General features: G+C 36.9%; 3 protein-coding genes across 3 annotated transcripts; 2 read left to right on the forward strand and 1 right to left on the reverse strand.

Annotated features, from left to right (window-relative positions):
- The first annotated feature begins 5,551 nt into the window (after positions 1-5,551).
- LOC104240753 (pyruvate dehydrogenase E1 component subunit alpha-3, chloroplastic-like) lies at positions 5,552-8,942 on the forward strand. Its single transcript, XM_009795635.2, has 3 exons — positions 5,552-6,057; positions 6,981-7,761; positions 8,391-8,942. The coding sequence occupies exons 1-3, from the start codon at positions 5,812-5,814 to the stop codon at positions 8,666-8,668; spliced, it is 1,305 nt and encodes a 434-aa protein (XP_009793937.1). The 5' UTR covers positions 5,552-5,811; the 3' UTR covers positions 8,669-8,942.
- Positions 8,943-10,624: 1,682 nt separating this feature from the next.
- LOC104240756 (F-box/kelch-repeat protein At1g16250) lies at positions 10,625-16,427 on the reverse strand. Its single transcript, XM_009795639.2, has 3 exons — positions 16,154-16,427; positions 13,592-14,167; positions 10,625-11,562 (listed from the first exon to the last, which is right to left on the reverse strand). Exons 1-3 carry the CDS (start codon positions 16,165-16,167, stop codon positions 10,992-10,994), a joined length of 1,161 nt encoding a protein of 386 aa, XP_009793941.1. The 5' UTR covers positions 16,168-16,427; the 3' UTR covers positions 10,625-10,991.
- A 1,107-nt stretch (positions 16,428-17,534) lies between these two features.
- On the forward strand, positions 17,535-22,258 carry LOC104240755 (RCC1 domain-containing protein RUG3, mitochondrial). The gene is made up of 6 exons (XM_009795638.2): positions 17,535-18,140; positions 18,949-19,088; positions 19,597-19,791; positions 21,142-21,270; positions 21,353-21,508; positions 21,668-22,258. Exons 1-6 carry the CDS (start codon positions 17,602-17,604, stop codon positions 21,859-21,861), a joined length of 1,353 nt encoding a protein of 450 aa, XP_009793940.1. The 5' UTR covers positions 17,535-17,601; the 3' UTR covers positions 21,862-22,258.
- Positions 22,259-23,810: the final 1,552 nt, after the last annotated feature.

Raw genomic sequence — 23,810 nt, forward strand, 5'->3', positions numbered from 1 at the left:
ATACCAAGTATCAAGAGAGTTGGAAGGCTTAAAAGCTAAACGAATTGAAGAAAATAAGTTTCGTCAAAAGTCCACAACTTGAGAATATTATAACATGTACTTTTGGGGTGAGGCTAGGGTTCTTAACATTATAAGGAGGTTATGTTATGAGTTATTTTAGTCGTATCATAGTCGTGTGTTATGTTTCGAAGTCAAGCGAGTTGTTGACCAAAAATTGGTAAAGGTCATCACAAGTTATATTTGTAAATATGCTGAAAATTAGGTCAAATATAGATGAGCTTTTCTCCCAATATACTTAGTGTTACGGGGTGATTCACCCATCAAATTGAATATCTACGAGTCTAGTTTCCAACGCATTAAACCGTTTGTCAATACGACATCGGAGTAGAGATATATTTACGTTTTTGCGAGATTGCGCAGACTGAATATGTGACAAATAGGTGTTCCCACCTACTTGCTTAAATGAAAGGACTAAATATATCCAAAAAGGGGCTAGTTAGGGTCAGCCAAAGAGCCTTTTTAAGGGCTGATTTCATTCATATATTTCACTCAGCAAACTTTTTTCAAAAAATTAACACAAAACCCTAAATAATTTTTTCTTCTTTTCAAATTCTAGTTGGAGGAAAACCTAAGAGCTGAAAAACCAAGTTAGGAGCTGAAATCTTCACCAATTAAGGTAGGTATACTGCCCTTTTCATCCATTTTTTATGCTGGAAAGGTAGATAAATTCGTTTTATAATTGTAAGAACTCACAGGACAATGATCGGAAGTCGTGAGTTCGAGTTGTTCAACTTGTAGTGGACTATTTTTTGGGTTGTTTCATATTGTTGTTGAGTTGTCTTTTTTGCTACTATTTTTATGGAGTTTAGGATGAGAAAGAATGTGGGAAAATATCACATAATGGCAGGGTGGTTGGCTGGTTATTCGTCGTTACATTTTTAGTTTATTTGACACTACTAGAGTTGTTGTTTTGTGTATGAAGTGATTGGGGTGTGTAGGCTTTTTGTGGTATTTTTTGATGGATATAAGATTAGAAAATGATGTATACATGTTGTTATTATTGTGTCCCTATTGTTGTTGGTATTATGTCAAATTGGGAGGAAGTAAAGATTATAGGGGAGAGGCTGCCCGTTTAATTACAAAATATGTTTGTCGTTCGTTGTGCGATTTCCGTAACTTAATGATAGTATTGTTATCATTGTTGTAGGTTAAGGTGCGACGAGACGCGTTCACGTGGTTATTGGACATATTTTGATAAGGTATGTTAAGGCTAAATTGTTCCTTTATTTTGGCATGATCCCGTAACTACATGTATTTAATAACGAGACATAAAGAGAAGTTCGTACTCCTGAATTTATGTATATTATCCTAGTCTCATAAGTTACGGTTGTAACGCCTCGTAAAATTCTACCTAAAAACCTGAAACTTCGTGGTGCTGAGTCAGGCTTATGTGTCAAAGATTGTTCAGATTCTTTGCGGCGAGCTTGCGAGTCACGGTACGAACTTTTTGGGTGGAGCAGTGTGTTGGAGAGCTAAAGCAAATTTTCGGAAGTTCAAGGTATTTTGTGAGGCCAATTTGGAGACCGCAGAACTGATATGTGGATCGCAGATCTGCCGCGAAGTGAAGCAGAGATTTGAGTTAATTTTTGGACCAAATATGCGGACCTTTATGCGGTCGCATAATCATTTTGCGGACCGCATAAACCATCGTAAATCCCCAAATAGAAATTCCCGAAGGGGTATTCTGCGGCGCATTATGCTACAGCAAACCGGTCGCAGACTGAAGCAGAAAAATTCTAGTACTGAGGGCCATTATGCGGCCTATTCTGCGAACAACAGATGCATTGTGCGGTCGCATATGCGACAGCAGATTCGAGTTGGAGCTCCTATTTTTCTAAATTTTGAACTCGACCCATCCTAATATAACACCTCTAAGCTTCATTTTAGAAGGAAAAATTAGATGTTTCCAGAGAGAGGGAGTGGCCTAGAGTGAGAAAGGGAAATTCCTAAACCTTACCCACAAATTCCTACTCAAATCTTGGAAGATTATCAAGTAAAGTTCACTAAGTCTTCATCTTAAAAGTAAGAATCTATGCCTAACTCTTAATTTCGAAATTTCTACTAAAAATGGGTAATTAGCAAAACCATCCTTGGGTAAGAGAGTTGTTATCTTGCATGCATGTGTGATGAAAGAGAGTAGGAGGATTGTGAGCTAAAAATAGTAAATGATATGGTGTGGGATGATGGAATCTTTCACAAAGGGATCTTAAAAACATATTGCACACCTAATGTTTGATAATGTGCTCAAATGAGCTAGAATCATGATCACCTTTCTAATTTTTGGTTTAACTTGCTATATTTCTAAAATAGATTGAAACTGCTAAGAGTTCCAGAATATAGTAGAATTTAAGGAAGCTCTATTGAAATGGCTAAAAACACATTCTCTTAGAATTGAATCTCATGGTGTTCGTGCATTCGGTGTAAGTCCTGAATTGATCGTTATACAAATTGGTATTCGAATGTGCTTGAGTTGAAAAATATATGTGCAATATGTATTCCAATGCTTTCGTCATGTTATCTTATTATTTGAGTATGTATTCAAAATATGGAATATGTGCTGAAAAAATGCCTAGACTTCAAGTCAAAGTCGAATAAAGATTGTTATGCCACATTGGATGAAAAGCCTCTATGTGCCTTAGATTCTAAATTGCTTATGTGAGCTTAAACTTTATGAGAAGAAATGCCTTGTTGTTGGAAATCTATGATGATTTTTGAAAGCAAAAATCTGAAATACGAGATACAAAACGAGATATACTGAAAGTGAAATATGAAATGCAAAATATGAAATACGGCCAAGTGCCAAGAATAACTTAATAAATGAGGTCACTCATGCCAATATATTGAAATATGGGAAAGAAATCTGAATTGAGATGATTGATTAAAGGTTGATGTCTCAAGTGAGATGGTCTAGCCGATCGGGCCGTGATCGGACACCATATCGCACACATGGTGGTAACTGTGTTGGAAATGATTACTTGAAATTGGGAATATAGTTGATGTCTCAAATAAGACAAGAGGATTTGCTCTGATGGTAAGCAACCCCCACTTCCAACCAAGAGGTTGTGAGTTTGAGTCACCCCAAGAGCAAGGTGGGGAGTTCTTGGTGGGAAGGATGCCGGAGGTCTATTTGGAAATAGCCTCTCTAACCATGGTAGGGGTAAGGTCTGCGTACACACTACCCTCCCCAGACCCCACTAGTGGGATTATATTGGGTTGTTGTTGTTGTTGATGTCTCAAATGAGGTGACCTAGACGATCGGGCCAAGATCGGACTCCGTGTAAGAATACGGTGGTATTGTGGATTGTTGCATATGGCACTAAAAATTACCCATCTTATTAACATGAAAATTGTCTATATGAATCCTTACTTGATGTTTTAGTATTGCTTGAAGCTCTTATTGAACTCATGATTGTTTTTCCCCTTGTATCATTAATCATTCTATTGATATGGTATTTTAGCTTTACACACTAGTACTATTCGACAGTACCAATGTCCCTTTTGCCGGGTGCGCTACATCTTTAAATGGATGTAGGTGGTTCAATAGCAGACATTGTTGATCACAGCTAGTGGTGCATCCTCCTCTCAGCAGTCTTGGTGAGCCCCATTTCATTTCGGGGTTATTCATCTTTTGTCCTTAATGTATTGTACTTGAGGTATAGCCGGGACCTTATTGTCGGCACTTTTGTAGTACTCTTTTGTATCCATTTAGAGGCTCCGTAGACACTATGTGGGTTGTATATGGGTGTTAGGATGGTCACTGGATTATGTTATGTTTATTCTATTGTTCCACTCAATCATAAGAATGTATGTATTTGATACTTAACCATGATGTAACTAATGAAATGATTTAGTAATATATATATATATATATGTGTGTGTGTGATCTTCTGATTGTCTAATTAATGAAAATATGCCTTCTATTGATCGTAAGTGAGTTGGTTAGAAAGTGTCTAGCAGGCTTGCTCGGCCGGGTCCACTCGGTTGAGCGCCTGTCGCGCTCCCCGAGGTTGGGGCATGACAACAGTATTCTCCCTTATCGAACTTTATATTCAATTAAGTATTGTCTTCTTCCAGTCAAGAGAGTAGAAGGTCTATATATGTATATACTTACAATATTTTCACCACCATCGAGCTGTAATCGATGGGCAGACCCCTATTGGACACCCTCTGATCAGATGGTAAGTTATATACCGAGCCTACTGTGGCAGCACCTATGAGCGAACCTAGAATGGCCGAGATATAGAGCCTAGTATGGCCAAACGCCTATGAGCGAGCCTAGAATGGCTGAGATACAGATTCTAGTATGGCGAAACGCCTATGAGCGAGCCTACTATGACAGAGCAGTTATACGTACCGAGCTTATAGGGCTGGACATCTATTTTACTTACTATATTGAGAGAGTTGAGTCAGTATTAACAGGTAAGCATATCTTTAGATCATCTTTGACTCTCAGTTACTTTCAATTATTATATTATCAGTTCAGTTTCAACTTTCAGTTATTCTGTTGCCTTACATACTTGATACATTATTTTGTACTGACGTCCCTTTTGCAGGGAACACTGCATTTCATGCCTATAGATCCTGATAGACAACCGAATAGACCTTCTTAGTAGATAGAGCCAAACATTAGCCTGATTGGTAAGCTCCACTCCCCTGGAGTTACCAGGTTTAGACCTTGGAGTCCATTTTATATATAGAGATTACATGGGTAAGTCGGGACCCTGTTCCGACCATAGTACGACTATCAGTAGAGGCTTGTAGACATATCCTGTCAGTTAATGCATTAGGTTGGCCTTGTAGGCCTTGTATGTATATACATATATTTTTGGTTTATCAGTTGTAATAGGTATGACGACCTTGCCGACCCAGCTTTATACTGATGTTCAATTGGAGCTAATCTCTGTTCAGTTTTATATTTTGTTTCACAAATTGTCCTACAACATGACCCTATCGCCAAAGTATCACATTGTATGTTCAGAGTCCCTGTTGGTACGCTCGGCCAAGTGAGATACCGGTTGCCGGTCTCGTCTCCCCAGATTTGAGGCGTGACAAAGAATGTCTATATTGTCACTACTATTAGTAAAATGACAAGTTTAAGGGGTTAATTATGTACTTCACTTTTTTAAAATTATAATTTTTTTGAACGGGAAAAAATTTCAGTTATTTCTAACTATAGTTTTTTTTACAAACAATGATTATAATTTATAAACATTTTATGAAACTTTTAAAAATATTAATATTAAATTTATAAAGGTAGATGTTCTCGCCTTCCTAACCAAATTTTTTATTTACTTTGTGGAATATATGATTGAACAAAATGTCTATAGAAGAGAACTCATAAGTCATGCCCAATCGAAGTGGAAGTTACACATATGATAAGTGATAAGAACAAATACGCATTGATCTTAGCCAGAAAACCAACAAAAATATAAAGTTTATAGCACATGAAACAAATAAATAAGGTTTTCACTATAAATCATATAAAATTAATATTTTTTTGTCAAACCAACTATGCCACACAAAATAGAAAGGCAAAATTAGGATGACAAGAAAGCTAAGCACCAACTGAGCAGCCAACGCTCCTGACGGTTATTTCCACACTTTGGTTTCTCCTCTCTCATTTCTCGTTTTCTCCGCACTTTTCACTTAAGCCATTGATTATATAATTCAACACATTTCATCTGTTTCTTAGACACAGCAATTCCATTTTTTGATTTTTCCTGTTATTCGTTCATCTGTGTCTCCAAAAACATGGCGACGGCTTTTTCTGCAACAAAAGTTTTGCAACCTTTGCCCGTTAATTCTACTAGATCTGCTGAAAAGCCCCTTTTGATCCAAAGCTCATCTTTTCTTGGATCATCATCCTCTCATATGCTTTCTCTCAAGAAGCCTTTTCTGCCTCCTAATTCCCAGCGTCGATCCAATGCAGCGGTTGTTGCTGTTTCTGATGTTGTTAAGGAAAAGAAGTCTAAGTCCAAATCCTCTCTCTCCAATCTGGTACTTTGCATTTTCTTGATTTTTTTTGTATTGATTTTGGCTTTACAAGCTCAGTTTTAATTTGGGTCATGCAAAAGATTCGTGCTTTTTTGGGATTTTACTCAGTTATTTGTGTCTGGTTTTCCGTCTGGTTGATTGGGCTAAAGGGACCTGCATTTTCTTAATTGAATCCCCATTTTTTGGATAATTTTGGCATTTGCTTTCATTTGGGTCATGCTCGCTTTGTTTACTTTATTAACTCCATCTTATAAGTGGTGTCTTTATGGCGATTTATTGCTTGTTTCTTTAAATTTTTCATATAACATTCCTGTTGCTTGCTAAAGATTCGTGCTTTTGGGATTTTGAAGTCTTTTTTGTGTGTTAATTTTGTGCTTATTCTCCATTCTCCATTGAATTTTCGTATGACATTGTAGTTGTTTGCAAGATTTTGTCTTTTTGTGATTTTACTTGTGTTGTTACATTTAGTTGATTGAGCTAAAGGGTCTTGCATTTTCTTAATTTTTATCCCAATCTTTGATAATTATGGCATTTTCTAGCTCAGTTTCCATTTGAGTCGTGCAACTTTTGACCCAGTTGTAACTCGTTATTCTAAGGGTTTTTATTATGGCGATTTAGGTCCTTAGAAGTGGTTTAGCCTTTCAGAGCTATATACATTAAGAAAATACAGAGAACTCTAATTCTTTTTATTTGTATTTCATAATATTGGCATGAGACGAGTTAAAACGGAGTAACATGGTTAGTAAGGAATTAAGGATTCTTATAGCCGACCCCAACTTGTTTGGTATTGACCGATTGAGGAGTAATAGTAGTTGATCTAGTGCTTACTATTCTCTGAATTTCTCATGTAGCATTGCAGCTGTTTGAAAAGATTCGGGCTATTTGTGATTCTTACGCAATTATTTGTGTCTGCTGTTGCATTTTAGTTGATTACTAAAGAGGAAGGGTTGGTACTGTACGAGGACATGGTGCTGGGAAGAGCTTTTGAGGACATGTGCGCCCAAATGTATTACAGGGGCAAAATGTTTGGTTTCGTGCATTTGTACAACGGCCAAGAAGCTGTCTCAACTGGTTTCATTAAGCTCTTGAAGAAGGAAGACTCTGTAGTTAGCACTTACCGTGACCATGTCCATGCATTGAGTAAAGGTGTCCCAGCTCGTCAAGTGATGAGTGAGCTATTTGGAAAAACCACGGGCTGTTGTAGAGGCCAGGGTGGATCCATGCACATGTTCTCCAAAGAGCACAATGTTCTTGGTGGTTTCGCTTTTATCGGTGAGGGAATCCCGGTGGCTACAGGTGCTGCATTCACTAGCAAGTACAGAAGGGAGGTCTTGAAGGAGGCTGATTGTGATCATGTCACTCTAGCTTTCTTTGGTGATGGAACTTGCAACAATGGCCAATTCTACGAGTGCTTGAACATGGCCGCATTGTGGAAATTGCCCATTATCTTTGTTGTTGAGAACAATCTGTGGGCAATTGGGATGTCCCACTTGAGGTCTACTTCTGATCCTGAAATTTGGAAGAAAGGTCCTGCTTTTGGGATGCCCGGGGTTCATGTTGATGGCATGGATGTGTTAAAGGTGAGGGAGGTAGCAAAGGAGGCTATTGGAAGAGCTAGGAGAGGTGAAGGTCCCACTTTGGTCGAATGCGAGACTTACCGATTCAGAGGTCACTCTTTGGCTGATCCAGATGAGCTTCGTGACCCTGGTGAGTGTTCCATTTCCCTTCTGTTCATTTGCTCAAGTATATTAAATTCTCCAGTTTCCTTGTATTATTATCCCCAATGTACTCATTACTGTTTCTTTATTACTGCTGCTTTGGCATCTGTGGTACCTGACAATAATCATAGCCTATGTTTTCTGGGTTTTGAAGTTTCAAGCTTTAGTACTTAACAGAGAGCTATTTCTATAAAATTAACAATAGAAAGCTTGTCTGAAAACTCGTTGTGTTTTGAGTACCCTATGGGTTTTTTGTTTTGTGAATTCTGTCAGCAACTATACAATGTCGTAGCACATTAGCCGGCCATCTCTTCTAGTAATATGTCTGTACTATGATATGGCGAACAAAAGGATATCAGCATTTTCCTTCTAAAAGAAAAGGATATCAACATTTTGTACAAGAAGTTTCAAATTGGCTGGTTGTGCGGAAATTTTTTAAATAGTGATTTATGTGTGAGCTGAGAAAATGTGGAATGAAGAGCACTTCCTATTTGATTATTTCTAGCTTCCCTTTACACTCAAGCATATAACATGCATCTCAGGGGCACCACTAGATATCTTCTCTGATGGAGAGACAATTACTTCCTTTCTTTGACCTTAATTTGTTAATATTGGCAGCTGAAAAGAATCACTATGCCACGAGAGATCCTATTACTGCATTGAAGAAGTATATGTTTGAGAACAACCTTGTCAGCGAAGCGGAGTTAAAGGCCATAGATAAGAAGATTGATGAGGTGGTTGAAGAGTCAGTAGAGTTTGCAGATGCAAGCCCTGTTCCAGCTCGTAGCCAGCTGCTAGAGAATGTATTTGCTGATCCCAAGGGCTTCGGAATTGGGCCCGATGGAAGGTACAGATGTGAGGATCCCAAGTTCACTGAAGGCACTGCTCATGTCTAGTTCTCAAAGCTGTGCCGTGGACCTGCACAAGATGGCTTTCTGTAGTCGATGAGAAGCAAGTTTTCATTAATTTAGTAATTATTGATAGCACTTCAACACATGTATCGATGTCTTTCCCATGAGAAAGATCTAATGTGTTTTAGTAATAGTTTCAATTTTGTTCAGGGTGATGTTCTCTTTGTCTTGGTCATTGTTTCTTAGTTGTACTATTCATGAATGACAAAACCTGAAAGGCCTTGCATTCATCTTTTTGTATGTTCAATGGTTGTGAGCATCATCTAGTCTCTTGGCACTCTGTCTCTTATTAAATTTCTTTTAGCTACTTTGCTCTGTGCGGTCAAACGTAACTCTAGTTGTTGTTGCATCCTTGTAAAGCTGGGGATGAATTGTCTTCGCCCTTCGAGAGAACCAATTTGGAGGGTGCTATTGTTTTGAGTATTCGTTATCTGATGTGTATTGTTGATATACCAGTATTTATGTGGCTTGGTCAGTATCATGGAGGGTATACCACTACTTGTCTGCTCCTAAACTCTCATGGGGTTACTCAATATTTTATCAAAGTATTCTGGTGAAAGACTAGGTGTGTGAAGCTCAAGTAGATACCAGATCTTTACTTGTCTTAGTTAAGCAGAATAAAGAGGTGTATGGGAATTCATTAAGAAGAACCCTAACAGCTTGTTTGGATGGTTGTTCCCGTCGTATCGTATTGTATTGTTATCCCAAAACAATATTTGTTTTGATTGTTTCATTAAAATTGGTTGTATTGTATTCTTAAATCTATTGTTCCGGAATAATGAAAAGTCCCCTTTTTTGAAACAACCGATTTGGTGTGGTGCGATTGTTTCCTATTTTTCTTTCCAATTATGCCCTAACTTATTACTCCACATTTCTATTTTACCCTTTACCTTTTTTTCTTTTCTATTTTAACTCCAAATCTCCAACCTATACCCTACTTTGTTTGTTTCTAGAACTTCTACCGCCAACGTTTAAGGTGTTTTGCCGCCTTCTGTTTTATTTTTTCTCCTAATTGGCTTTTAACTCAATTCTAATTAGTCGTGCTTCTTTGTTTTGCCTTCTTCTGTCTCGCTCCTTTGTTCTGCTTTCTGAAGGTGTTTTGCCTTCTTCTGTTTTGTTTTTTTAAAATTATTTTTATGCATAATTTTTGATAAATTTAATATTTAAATAATTGAGGGCATTTTAGTAAACTTATCAGTTACAGTACAGTTCGATACAATCAAACTAAACAATAAAATATTATTTAACAATAACAAACAATACAATCTATCCAAACATTGTATTTATAAAACGATACAATACAATACATTATAAAACAATGGGGAACAATGATCCAAACAAAGTGTAAGGTGTTGGATGGCCAGGCCTGGTTTTAGCAAAGAGCATGCATTCGCGCGTGTTAATGCTCATTCCATGATCTACCTGTATTGCTGAAACTGAAAAAAAGGAGCCTAGAGTGTTGTGGACTTAATCATAAAAAGAAATTCTAGTTTTGGAAGGTGGAATTTCAAAGTCTTATGTTTGCCTTCGCTTTTGCTTTTGTGGGTGCAGTACAAGGACCTTTAGCGATTCTTCCTATCATCATTCTTCCACACAAATTAATCTCACGTGGTGTACAATATGCTTTCACTTTTGTGGAAAGGTATTCAGTTGGAGACATCAACGAGTAGTGCAGAGTTTCCATCAATGGTTGCAACCTTAGTTGCTCTGGCCATTGCATCGTGCATGTTCTCATCTTCCTGACAAACAACAGGCAGAACTGCTGCCTCATCTACTCGGCCTATTCGCCCAGGAGAAATTAGAGTTTGATTCAAATTTTAGAACTGAAGCACCCAAATTTAAGTAAGAGAATCTCAAATGTGTGAAAGCAATATGCATGTTGAGGTTGATGAGTTTTAAAGCCAATTGGATGTATGTACAGCTAAAGAAAACCAGGGGATGTAACTCAGAACAGCAGAAGAAACCCAGTATATGGAATTTGAGAGAGTACATGTCTGTCCAGAAAGAGGGGAAAGAGCCATTTCCACGGAACTTTAAACACAATAAACATTTTTGTCATACCATAAAATACTACATAATCAAAGACCTCCATGCAATCTTCCTGGATCTCTGTCGCTCCTGTCTATTGTTTCCAGAATTTGGCTGAAGGCCAGCAGTTTTTTCAGAATTAATTTGCAAGAATGTTCATGTGCGTTGGAACACTGACATACCTTTTTAATCGATCATAAAAGCGAGGCTGCAAGGTGTTGCCTTTGTCACAGCATAATTAAATGAAACATCATAAGAACATACACAACAGAACCTTAAATCACATAGATCTTGTTTCCATGGATGCACAACCTAGTATGGAGCCCGATGCAGGCTTAGACATGGGTCTGGTCTCCCTCCACCTTAAAGGTAAACTCAGTGGATTGCACACTCTAACTGTGCTCAACTTCACAATGTTAAACTTCCCGGTCCCAGTTTCTTCCCATCGCAGCACTCTTCCTCCCAAAACATAAATTTCATTTCTCAGCGCAGCAAATCCATAATCAAAGACCTCTAGAGGCCGTGGATGGTCAGGTAGAATCACGGGAGGTACCAAACCCCTATGATGCCACTCTCCGTCTTCCACTTCCCTAGTTTTGACAGAGCTCCCGCCCCAATCAACAACTGTGCATATATGACCACCATCAAGCACCTGAATTCCCAAATGCATAGCCCTCGAAAATGGCCAAATATCATCAACACTCACCCATGTTTCATCGGATGGATCAAAAACTACAGATGTCTCCTGCTCTAGTAGCCCAACAAGGTCCGTCAGAACATAAAATTTACCCTCGAACGATAGCCCTATGCAATCCATCTGGGGACTTGGCAAGGGTGGTAGGTCTTCCCACCTGCAAAATCTAAAAGGTTAAGAAAAAGAGTACTGCATAAAACATAATTTAACTGCTATTTTAGGATATTGTCAAATGAGATATTAGCCCATTCTTTTGCTTCCCAAAAATAGAAGGATTAAAAGTTAGTAACAGAATGGAACATTTTCTATGATAAATTAACGGGACCACATAAGTTTCTAAAAACTATGACCCCTATGGCAAATGTAGTCAAAGCTTCAAAAATTGATATATATTACCTTGATCTATACTACTTAAAAGAGTTCCCCTGATCTAGCATTTTGGCGCTTTTAGTGTTCCTGTTCACGTATCACCCTTATACTTCCATTAATTTTTTCTCCTTATTTTCTTTTAATCTGGGACGTGTTTTTTATTTCAAAAAAGTGTTCTCTCTCGTATATGCATCTTGAAAGCTTTTTTCTAATAAAGTATATGCTTCTCGAAGCTTAATTAATGTAGCTGGAAAGGAAATAAATAAAAAAATTCTACCATATAAAAACTAAGACCACAAAAGCGGCAAAACTAAATTTCCGTAAATGAAAAAGGAAAGTTACGACCACATAAGCACCCCAATGTGGTATTAAGATATAAAAAGGCTCTTTCATCATAACGGTGATGATGGTAAAGAAGCTAGTCCAAGAGGTTTGAATTCAGATAGGTTGGAACATAGGGAAGAGACTATGCAGACAGGGAAAATGACTAGAGACATCGACAACATAGGCATGGGATAGATAAAAATAGGAACAAAAATCAGCGTGAATAAGGATAAGGTTGTTCCATCAAATACCTTCCTTTATGAGAAAGCAACTTCAAAATATATCTTATAATGTTTTCACTAGACTAATCACTAATAGGCTTGTAACCCTTAGCGTTCGCTAATCCCTCTTTCTTTCGCGTAATAGCAATAAAAGATGCACATAATACAACACGGTCTCTGTCAACTCTTCCTTGATCGTACTCTTATCATTGTTGGAAGAATGCCAACGTGAAAGTGAAACCATCAAGTCAGGGGTGTTCGCTTCCTCTTCTCCGATGGCCCTCTCCAACGAATCCCGCCTACCTTCACCTATTTGGTTAAAGTCTAACCCTCTAACTTAAGTCTCCAACTCACTCCCATTGAAAACAAATTTTCATAGCACCCATAATTGCCTCCTTCATCTCCTCCTTACTCTCATCCAATAATTATGTATTATTTCCTATTTCATGACATATGTACACATCAGTTAAACCCAACAAGCTGAACGTTCCCAAAATCTCCTTTTCTTCTTCTTTTCCTACAATTACTATAGATATACTGCATAAAATATCTGATATTTAAGGTTCACTTCAATACCTTCTTCCGCACAGCAGTAAGAAAACGTATGGTCGTACATGGGTTTTTTAGTTAGTATCTTATGACCGATCATATATATTATTTTAAAAAGACATGAATTCGCATGAATACTTCCACTGGTTAACTTTTTTTCACTGAGACTATAAATAGTCAGCCTCTAGCTGATAAGCTGCTAGTTCAAATTAAGGTGTTATGTGCAGAGAATTGTAACCAGAAAACAAGTGACCTGCAAAGGATAAAAAAATATTAACTTCAACAGAAGAGTGAGCGGTACTTGATCAAAGTGAAAATAAAAAATATGGCGAAACGGAAGTTGAAACAAAAAACTAAGTTAGCAAGAAATACAGAAAGAAGTAAAGAAGTTAAATACAGTCTGGTTTACAAATCATTTTCTGCATACTTTCAATTTCTTCCTCTATATTAGTTATACCCAGCCCCTAAAACAATTTGACAATCTCGACAACAATTGGGTAACTTGTGGACCAAATAGTAGCATGATAAACTATTTAAATATTGTCAATTTCACGGATACTTTGCAACTTCAATGGTCCAGGTTTTACCCTTATCTAAGCTTAGTTCAGTATTCAAAAAGCCATATTTCCTTATACACTTAAAATATGTAAGGGAATGCTTGATCTAGTTAAATAAATATTGAAGCAAAAGCAAATCAAATATACCAAAGTTTCTAATACATACTTGTCTGTCAGAGGATTATAAACTTCAACAAAAGCAAGCCCTCCTCTCGATGATGTGTCACGCCCTCCAGCTACATAAACCTTACCGGAGACAACACTGCAGGCGAAGTGAGAACGTGGTGTTTTCATACTTGCGACTCTTCTCCACTCTTTTCTGAAAGGATCAAACTGGAAAACTTCATTTGTTGTCAGGGCTTTTTGACGGGAAAACACTTGATCGCTTGGTTCATATGAGCCGCCAATCAGAAGAAACTTATTTGAGACACAAGCACATGAGAAACCAAGGTGCTTCTGGTCAGGGTGGCTTGTGGGTACCCTGGGCAGAGGGTGCCACCTATCAGCTTCAGGATCATAAGCAATCCACTGATTCTCAGATCCTTCGGTCAGAACAAACAACCAGTTTCCGCACCATCCTTCTCTAGCTTTGTAATTGGAATATTCTGCACTGTGGCACAGCTTCCTCCATCCTCTACATACAGTTTCGAGAATACCATGATATCCATGTGATATCATCGCCAGACATCTCAATGCCAAATCATCTGGTAATCCAGGTATTATCGGTTGATGAGTTGTCTCCCTACAGAAAAATTACCTCAGAAATGAATCAGAGTATGAAATAGAGATGAAAGAAATAGCATGCAGAGGTCAGGATTTGAAACACAACATTGGAGCATGAGATGTACAGTGCTTTTGAGCACATATGACTAAAGACTTCCTTAGCATTTAAGATGACTTGCACAAGAAAGTCTACAAGTTGAAAGAGTCAGTTTTGGGCTTAGAGAAGTTGTAACGAGGGGCACAATAGAGGAAAAAGGGTGGCAATAAAGTACTACAATCCAAAGTACTACAGGCAGGAAAATTTTTCTTAATTGAAATAAAGGAAGGAAAAAACAAAAAGCGATGAAAACACACACCAAAAAGAACAGATATGAATAGATGGGTTATAGCAAAAACGAGCTCCATGATTTGAGCTACCTCATGCCAACAATCTATCTCGAAGAAGCAACTGTTGATTTTTGAAATATACAATCATTGAATTTCATTAGACTTTTGATGAAGGATTTCATTAGACTTGAAATATAGAAGATTTACAGCAAACTTACTGAAAATCTGTGACTCATGAAACATGAGAAAACTTGGGTTAACTATCCAAGCTTCCCATGACAATACATTAGATAAATCAGATTAAGCTTACTACCAGTTAAAGATCCATCAATAACTTTATTCATTCTCAAAAACAAAAAATCATATTTCCAATTTAAGAAAAACTACTGGAAGAAGACTCTTGACAGAAAAAGAACTGAACTGTTTCCAAGTTTTTAGTAAGCATCCAGGTAGATTTCCTCCATATTAGAGGCCACATTGGACTGCATCTCGACAGAAGAGCCACATTCTGCAGCCCATTTTGTACTAATTTATCACCAATCACTCTGTAAATCAGAGGCGGAGCCAATATTTCAACTTTATGGGTTCTGGAATTTAGCACGATGATTTCAAGGGGTAATAACTGAGTTCTAAATTTAATATTTAATTTATTAACACAAATACACTGTTTGAGCAAAAGTCATTGGGTTTGACCGAACATGTTATAGAGCTTCTAGCTCCGCCCCTGATATGTATCTGTATTCACTGTTCACGTGACCAATTAAACTACATGGATTTATGTTACGGACACTGACAGTGTCAATTTTTTTTTATACAATCAGTGAATCTCACCTCTAAAGCATGTTAGTTACCATTTTTATCAGATTCTCAATTAATGCTCCTCAAACGATTTACCTGTAATTATTCCAATAGCTTCTACTGTTCGACAAAAACATAAATTTGAAGCAAATCTCAGTTAATGTACCTCAATGTAATTAAAGAGCTATAAACAACACCACACTTTCCTTATAAGAGGGAATCTAAAACTTAAAGTCAGATAATGAAGCACTCAATTTTCATTATCAAGCACCAAGAAAACACCATAACATAAAAACCCACAACATAAATGATAATCTAGTGGTGGCAAAATAATTAAAAGAAAACATGTAACCACCCATATCATCCACCAAAATATGGGTTGGATAATAAACTTTTTTAAAATCGGGTCAAATATGGATAAGAACCATATTATCCATTTAGAAAATGGATAACCAATGGATAACTAATGTGTTTAACTTCCACATTTGCAAAGCCTCAAATTGGGGGCTCCTCAATTTGAGAGACTAGAAATTGTCCGAAAAGTAATCATATTCGAGAAGTTATGGATAATATAGTTACCCATATTATCCGCCGGTTAACCCGTTTTTTATCTGTTTTAAATATGAATCGGGTCGGATAATTTATCCGCTTTTGACCAGTCCCATATCCGACCCAACCCGCCGTTTGCCACCCCTATGATAATCCATCAATCAAATGAATTTCAGATATCTCTTTCTTTCTTTGACCCAATAAGTGTAAACCCGTTTTAATAATATTCGCAAGACTATCCTTTAAAATAAAAATAAAATAAAGACCAATACTAAGGGAAAAGTCAGAGCTGAAAAACAAATACAAAGTGATGAAATGGAGATTTTCTTACATTAATGAGGTCATTGGCTAAGAGCTCATAATTTCCGAAGAAATGATTAGTCAAATGATGGACAGAGCAAATGAAACTAGAAATGGGTCAAGAAATCCAGCTGGTTTAAAGGATTTTTGATGTAATTAGTGTTGTTTCTGGATGCTGCATCCAATTTCAATTTCAATTTCATACACATAACACACTACAACGAGAAGAACGAGACTGATTTTCTGGTGGTTATTATAGAAAGAGGGCTTATATTTTGTTTGGGTTTATCCATGGTATTATTCTGAGACAATTTCCGACAATTTAAGACTAAAGGAAAAAGAAAGGTTTAATACACAAAATAGCACCTCAACTTGTACCGTTTTGTAAAGCCGACCCTCTAACTTTTAGTTTTGTCTCTATTTAATTTTGTGGGTTTTTTCGCCCTCTAACTTTTAGTTTTGTCTCTATTAAATGTTGTGATTTTTTTCGCCCTCACGTACGTGGATATAATATTCGCAACAAATAACATTAAGATATACTCTCATTAATCTTTAACACGTCATTTAAAAAAATCTCACATGCATTAGATCACTCATCTCCGATGCTTTTTTCTACCCAACTCACAATTGTTACTATACTCCATAGATTACCGTGCAAATTCAGCCTCCTTTTAGTTTATAGTATTTATCGAAGTTTTTAGTTATTTCATTAGTTTTTCTTCTCTCTCAATGTCTCATAATTACAAGTAAAGAGACCTTCAGATTGGATTTTTTGCCTTGAATTTAACCTTAATCTGCAGTACATACAACTTTACTTCCATAAATATTCTCTCTTAACCCAATTTTTTTTTCTTGATCTTAATCGTCATAAGCTATGTAGTTGAAGGTCCAAGTTGAAAGTAATGTTGATTAATAGAAAAATTATGTCGTTAATCGATTTAGACCACTACACAACCTCCAAAATGCCAATCGATTCTAGATGCTCAGTGATTACCCTTTTTTTTTATCGTCTTTTTAATGTTACTCATTGTTATAATTAAGCAAAATAAGTTTTGGTGAATTTGATAAATCATCTATTTTTTAATTTTTTCACATGTTGTGTCTGTTGTAAAATAAAATTTATTGTAAAAATACGGGATTAGATACAAAGCGAGAAATTTTGATGAACTTCGAGTGCGAGTGCAAAAGAGTTAATTTCATGAAATCGCTATTTTTTTCTAGTGACCTTTCATGACAAATAGACAAAGAGTAACTTTGTGGTTACAAGAAGTAGTTTAGTGAATTTTAGTTGAATGACTTGATCGTAGTAAAAAAAAATAATTTAATAAATTTGGTGCAATAAATTAAAGTTAAGGGTGCAAAGTATCAAACATGTAGAAAGAGTAGGGGTGAAAACGCTCTCTGTCCGCAAAATGTAAAATACTCGTAAACTAGAGCAACTGAGAGCAACCACAGTACCCGCCGACGAGCCAGAAGAAGATGCTATCATTCTATTACCACACTCGTCGGCGTTCTCTTCTCACTTTGCTCCGGCGCCGTCACCTTTCTTCTCCTTATTTTTCTACTTCGTCCAAAGTTCCTCTTCTTTGGAAATCTGAAATCACTGATTCTTCCGAATCAATCACCACCGTCCAATTATATTCCTGGGGCCGTGGCGCTTCCGGCCAATTAGGTGGCGGTATTGAAGAAATACGAATTTACCCTTCTCCTGTTGCCTCATTTTCACTGCCTCCCACTTTTCGTTTATCTTCTCCTATTCCTGGTCGTCTTCCTTCATCTAATAATTTGGGAAATGCTGACGTGGAAATAGGAATTTCGTGTGGGCTTTTTCATTCAGCTTTATTAGTTGATGGGAATTTATGGATTTGGGGTAAAGGTGATGGAGGTCGTCTTGGGTTTGGTCATGAGAATCCTGTTTTTGTTCCTACTCTGAATACTAATTTAGAGTCGGTGAGAAGTGTTGCTCTTGGTGGGCTTCATTCTGTTGCTCTTAACTCTCTTGGCCAGGTCTTCACTTGGTCAGTACCAATTCCAACTATGGTTAACTAATGTGCATTTTCACCTCATTTATTACTTAACCATTGTGAAATACAGTAGTTTGGTGTAAGCGCCACATATTAAAGGTTGAAACAATTTTTTTGCTTCTAAATAGTAGTGCCTTTACTTAGTTTTGCTTGATAACTATAAATGAATGTGGAGAAAGGTAGAATTTTGATGCTTAACCGAAAAATCTATTTCTAGTCTCTTAACTGAAAAAAATGTGGAGAACAGTTGCTTGTTATTAGAACTCTGAGTTTATAAGATGAATAAGCACATACAATGGCTGCACAAGCAAAAATGTAAACTTTCTTGATCAGCATTCGATTGTGTATTATAAGTTTTTCGTAAGCTGGTAAGGCAATAAGATTTTCCTTGTGTAGTTGTATAGTAATCTCTTTGTAGTGTGGTTTCACTTAGTTTTGCGAGGTAAGTATGAATAAATGTGGAAGTACTGAAGTTTGAGATAATCTGTTTGCTGAACGAAAATGTTCCTGTCCGGTATATATTATCTTTGTTATGACAGCTGTTGCCTATTATTGTTATGGTAAACTTAAGATGAAGGAACAGATAGAATAGCTGCATAAAAAATACAAATCAACGGCAGAGTCATGCATTTTTCCATTGAAGAGTTTGCCATAGACAATTCTAATTCCTTTAAGTGGAAAGAGAATTAGAGAAATGAAATTTAATAGTTGATGGTGAAGATTTTGAATTAACTGATAAAACCAGATTCAGTAGTTTTGTTCATTATAACTTGATTCTTTTATGGAAAAATGAAGTTTTCAGGGGTTACGGTGGTTTTGGTGCTCTTGGTCATACAGTTTATCATAGAGAGCTGGTTCCTAAATTAGTTGAGGGCTCTTGGGATACAGAAATATGCCACGTTGCAACCAGTGGGACACATACAGCTGCTATAACAAAGTCAGGTAGGAAATTTCAAACATTTTCAGGCTTCATATTTCAACGTGTAGAGAGAAAGTGGGCTATCTGCCTTTCTTATAGTTATGTTTTTTGGATTGTTTGATTTAGTTTTTTTACTTCTATCAGCCGATTCATCATAAGTAGTTATAATTGGATTACTGATTTGGCAATAAAGTCACTTCTTTCATTTTGAACTCCACTTTACTCCATAAATCTAGTCATTCAGATGCTAGTTAAAAAAGTTCCTAATTGCAAACAATTCTTCAGAAGGAAAATGTGCCCAGAAATGTGGTGGTAGGAAATTGGAATATTTATCATTCATCCATAATAGAGAAATAAATTTCTTTCTGATAACCTAGATATTCGCTTCCCAACATGAAATTCGGTTGTAAGGTACTTACCGTTCTAATTATTGCCTTTTCTTTTACTCTATTAAATTTAGATGTGATGTAGAACTTAGTGTTTATTCTTTTCCTTTAACTCAGAGTTTAAATTTTTAGCTGTTATCATTAGGTGAGCTTTATACTTGGGGCCGAGATGAAGGGGATGGTCGATTAGGCCTTGGTCCAGGTCGAGGCCCAAATGAAGCAGGTGGTCTTAGCATCCCTTCAAAGGTAAAAGCACTTCCTGTGAGCGCAGCTGCTGTTTCATGTGGTGGGTTTTTCACAATGGCACTTTCTGAAGAGGGAGAGCTTTGGAATTGGGGAGGTAAGATACTATCGCATTTTTTAGAATGTTCTGTTATAATGCTTTTGAGGGAGGTCAATTTATTGAAAGGATGGTGGTGTTTTCCGGGCTACACCATTATTTATTTATTTTTGATTTGCACCGGGTGTCCGAGTCTCTTCGAGCCCCGACTATTCCCGGGGTGCACAGGCCCTCGGCAAGGAGTTTCCCGCAAGTGCACCACGGTTAATTCAGGTTTTACCCAGTCCGATGGCCCTCAGAAATTGTTTGCACCCAGTGGGTTTCGAACTTGAGATCGGGCTACACCATTATTTATCTTTGATCTTTATCAAAAAGATAAAAAGGAAGGTTGCGTGCTGTCTTTCTTTTATCATACTCGAGTACTGGAGCGTAAAGATGACTTCACTGTGAAGGCAAAATATGGCTTTGGTGTTGTCTTGATTTCTTTATTGAAAATTAAGTGATATATTAGTCTTAATCCAAATGCCTTGCATGTGTTCCAATCATATTAGATAGCAGAAAACTTCTCTTATATTACCGCTATATATTGTGTTTGTACTTTTTAGCTACTATATGTTCAATCAAAATGGTAAGCGAAGAGACTTAGGAAAGCATAGGCATACCCATTAACTAAGGAAATTTGCACTTTAATGTGAACCTATTTCCTTTTTAGTCCGTGCCAAAAAAATGACCCTTTACCATTTGTTGATAAAGAGGTAACTTCTTTTATCTTATACTCCACCTATTTCATTTATGTGAACCTATTTCCTTTTTAGTCCGTGCCAAAAAAAAAAACATTTCCATATTTGGAAATAGTTTACTTTTATGCAATGATTTACGGCCACACAAAATATATGTGCCTCATTTTACACCACAAGTTCAAAAGTATTCTCTTTTTTCTTAAACTGCGTGCCAAGTCAAATATGTTTACATAAATTGAAACGGAGGAGTATTACATTTTGCTTACTATATGTGCTCCATTAATAACTTCAAATGCTCGTCACGCCTGAAATAGGGAACAAATATACAAGCTACCCTTTTCAACAATCACTTGAAAAGTAGAAGACATTCTTTGTACCAAATAAGAGTTATTACATTCGTATCTGTTGCTCTTAACTCCAACAAGTTCAGTGCCCCAAAAATCACATCCATAATAATGAACCAGACCTAGAAACAAACTTGATGATGTATCAAGTCTTGTACTGTGAGATCTATGATTAGAGTTTGACTTTGTCTGGAATACGACTGAAGATTCTAGTGTTGATCTTGTTTCTCTACTTTTTGGGTATATTTTGAACATTTTATTGCCTATTATGTAATCTCTCTTCTCTGAATAACAGCAATAACATTTCTGGTGATTTCTTTTCTCAGCCAACTCGAACTATGAGCTCGGAAGAGGTGACAAATTAGGTGGTTGGAAACCACAACCAGTTTCAAGCCTTAAAGGTGTTCGTGTTATTCAGATAGCTAGTGGGGGATATCATTCTCTAGCTTTGACTGGTAACATACAATGAAACTAGTATATCTCACATGCATATTTGTATCTGAACTACTTATGTTAGAAAGTATCCTTTACTCTCAGACAAGGGAGAAGTGCTTTCATGGGGTCATGGAGGCCATGGTCAACTAGGTAATTCTTCTCTTCACAACCAGAAAGTTCCTATCCCAGTTGAGGCTTTGACCCACGAGAAAGTCATCTATATAGCTTGTGGAGGTTCATCGTCGGCAGCTATAACTGGTAAACATGTCACACTTGCTCTTATCCAATTGTTACCACTTCCCATCCCTGCTTTAGAGACCTGTTGGTCAATGAGCGATGTTCATTTTTCTTGCATATTTAGCTTATTGTACAAAGGATGTAATGTTGGTGACTAATGATTAATTTTATTGGTGATAGATGGCGGGAAGCTGTACATGTGGGGCAATGCACAAGATTGTCAACTGGGGCTTCCCGGACTGCCAGAGAAACAGTTATCTCCTATTGAAGTCAAGTTTCTCATGGAGGATGATGGACTTGGGAGCCATAACGTGCTTTCAGTAGCCATTGGTGCTTCTCATGCTATGTGCCTGGTCTCCAGGTCAGGTCACTGAAAGGTTGAAAAGATTCACTTTGGTTCAAGCAATTTTATAAGGACTCAATAGAGATAGAGCAGTTATCTGCAACATTTTATTTGGTAAAATACCAGGAAAAATTTAGAGTTATAGGCCTTCGGGGAAGCTGATTGTTCCGGGATCTTTACTTTTACCTGTCAAGAGATCTCCGCAGTTTTGTGCGTTTTCTTGCCTAGTACTCCGAAATAAATGTTGAGTTGCTTGTTAGTCGCCAAAGCAGCAACAAGGATTAGCACATTCTACGTGTACACATAGGTTTATGACAAAGCAGCTTTTGAGCTCTGAATGTTGTAACATGTAAAGAAATAGCCAGACTCTTCCTAGGAAATGTTTTGCATCCTCTTGATTAGCTCTCTTGAAAATCAGTTTTTCTTGACATGTTGATGCTTGGTTTGTTCGTGGTGAGCCTGAGAGACCGAGAATACCTATTAAGGCTTTATCATTTGTTTGTACTAATGCTATTTGTTTTGCAGAAACCCATTTTTGATGATCGACTCACTCTTGGTTCCTAATATCTTCATGATATCTCATGTTGACTCGTACGATGTAATACACAGAAATTTTCTACTAGCCTTACAAAAGCTGTGTAAGCTTAGTATTTAAGCAGAGAATGGTAGAAGGATGCTTAATATTCATTGAGTTTCGTTTTGCGGGTCATACTCAGGAACTTTTCGGTTATAAAAAACAATTACTAAAAAAAAATATATATTGGGTGCAAGAGGACATGGAAATTACTGTTGGCAAAAGCTTTGAGAGTTGATGCATGAATAATATGGGTATTCACGAGTGGTGTATTCCAAGTTTGGTCCCTCTGAAATAATACAACACTGCAAAACTGCAAGTATACCATTATCATAACTTAATGTTCCTTTTTGACTGGATCCACGCTTTTGGAAAAATTGCCCCTACACGAACTCTGCGTGCTTCTATAAATGATGATGCTACATTATTTCCTTTGCTTTACTCCCTCTTTATTATTCTTTTATAACAATAAAATAGTAGTTGTGTTAAAAGAGCTTTGTATTGTGGTGCCCGGTCTAACTTGTACATAAGAGTGAGGACTAAACAACCTACAAGTAATTTGACTTGTCAAATCTTGTACTTTATTAATTTTATGGGTCGATATAAGGTAGGTCTTGTAACAGGGTGGTAGTAGAGTCACTCTTTGTCTCGTTTCAGACCAATGCCATAGACGAGTCAATGGTCAGATGGTAGTACGAGCGGTACTCATTCAAGCTATCGAGGATCAGGGGCGGATTTAGAGGGGCGCCGAAAAATTACACTGTATATATAAGGTAAAATCTGGTTTTTACCTCTGTATATTAAGTTTTGAACCTCCTTGACACAAATTAAAAGTGTAGTTTAGTGGTCAAGGAGGTTCAAAATTTTCATAAGATCATAGGTTCAATTCCCACCAACTATAATTTTTTTTTTAACCCCTTCGTGGAGATTCTACCTCCGCCACGTCCATATAACAACCTATTCTTTTAAAATGCAAAAGTAAGCCAATTGTTTGACCAACTCGGATCCCACAATGACTAAAAAAAGACTATTAAAGTAACATTATGCTCTAGTTTTTGCCGCCCAAAAGGATTAAAAAAGTTTTAAACTTAACGTGAAGTTGTCTGTTCTTGTTAAATAGGCCAAAAATATCACTAGTTCTCACAGTGATTAAAAGTTTAAAAATCACGAGTTCTTATTTATATGCTAAAATTGATAAAGAAAGTCTTATCAAATTTCACAAAGTTGGTGGATCATTGTGTAAAACTTTTACTACTACTGCATAAGTGAGAGTCTAGGCATAAAACCTCGCCTACCTACTACTTTGATGCAAATATTAGTTAATATTTTTACGGCTCGAATTCATAGCTTATAAATCACCCGAAAATAATTTTACCATTATTTCAAACCTCTCCTTCGCAGTCTAA

The sequence above is a fragment of the Nicotiana sylvestris genome, chromosome 7, assembly GCF_000393655.2.
Source record: "Nicotiana sylvestris chromosome 7, ASM39365v2, whole genome shotgun sequence".
NCBI classification, from domain to species: Eukaryota; Viridiplantae; Streptophyta; class Magnoliopsida; order Solanales; family Solanaceae; genus Nicotiana; species Nicotiana sylvestris.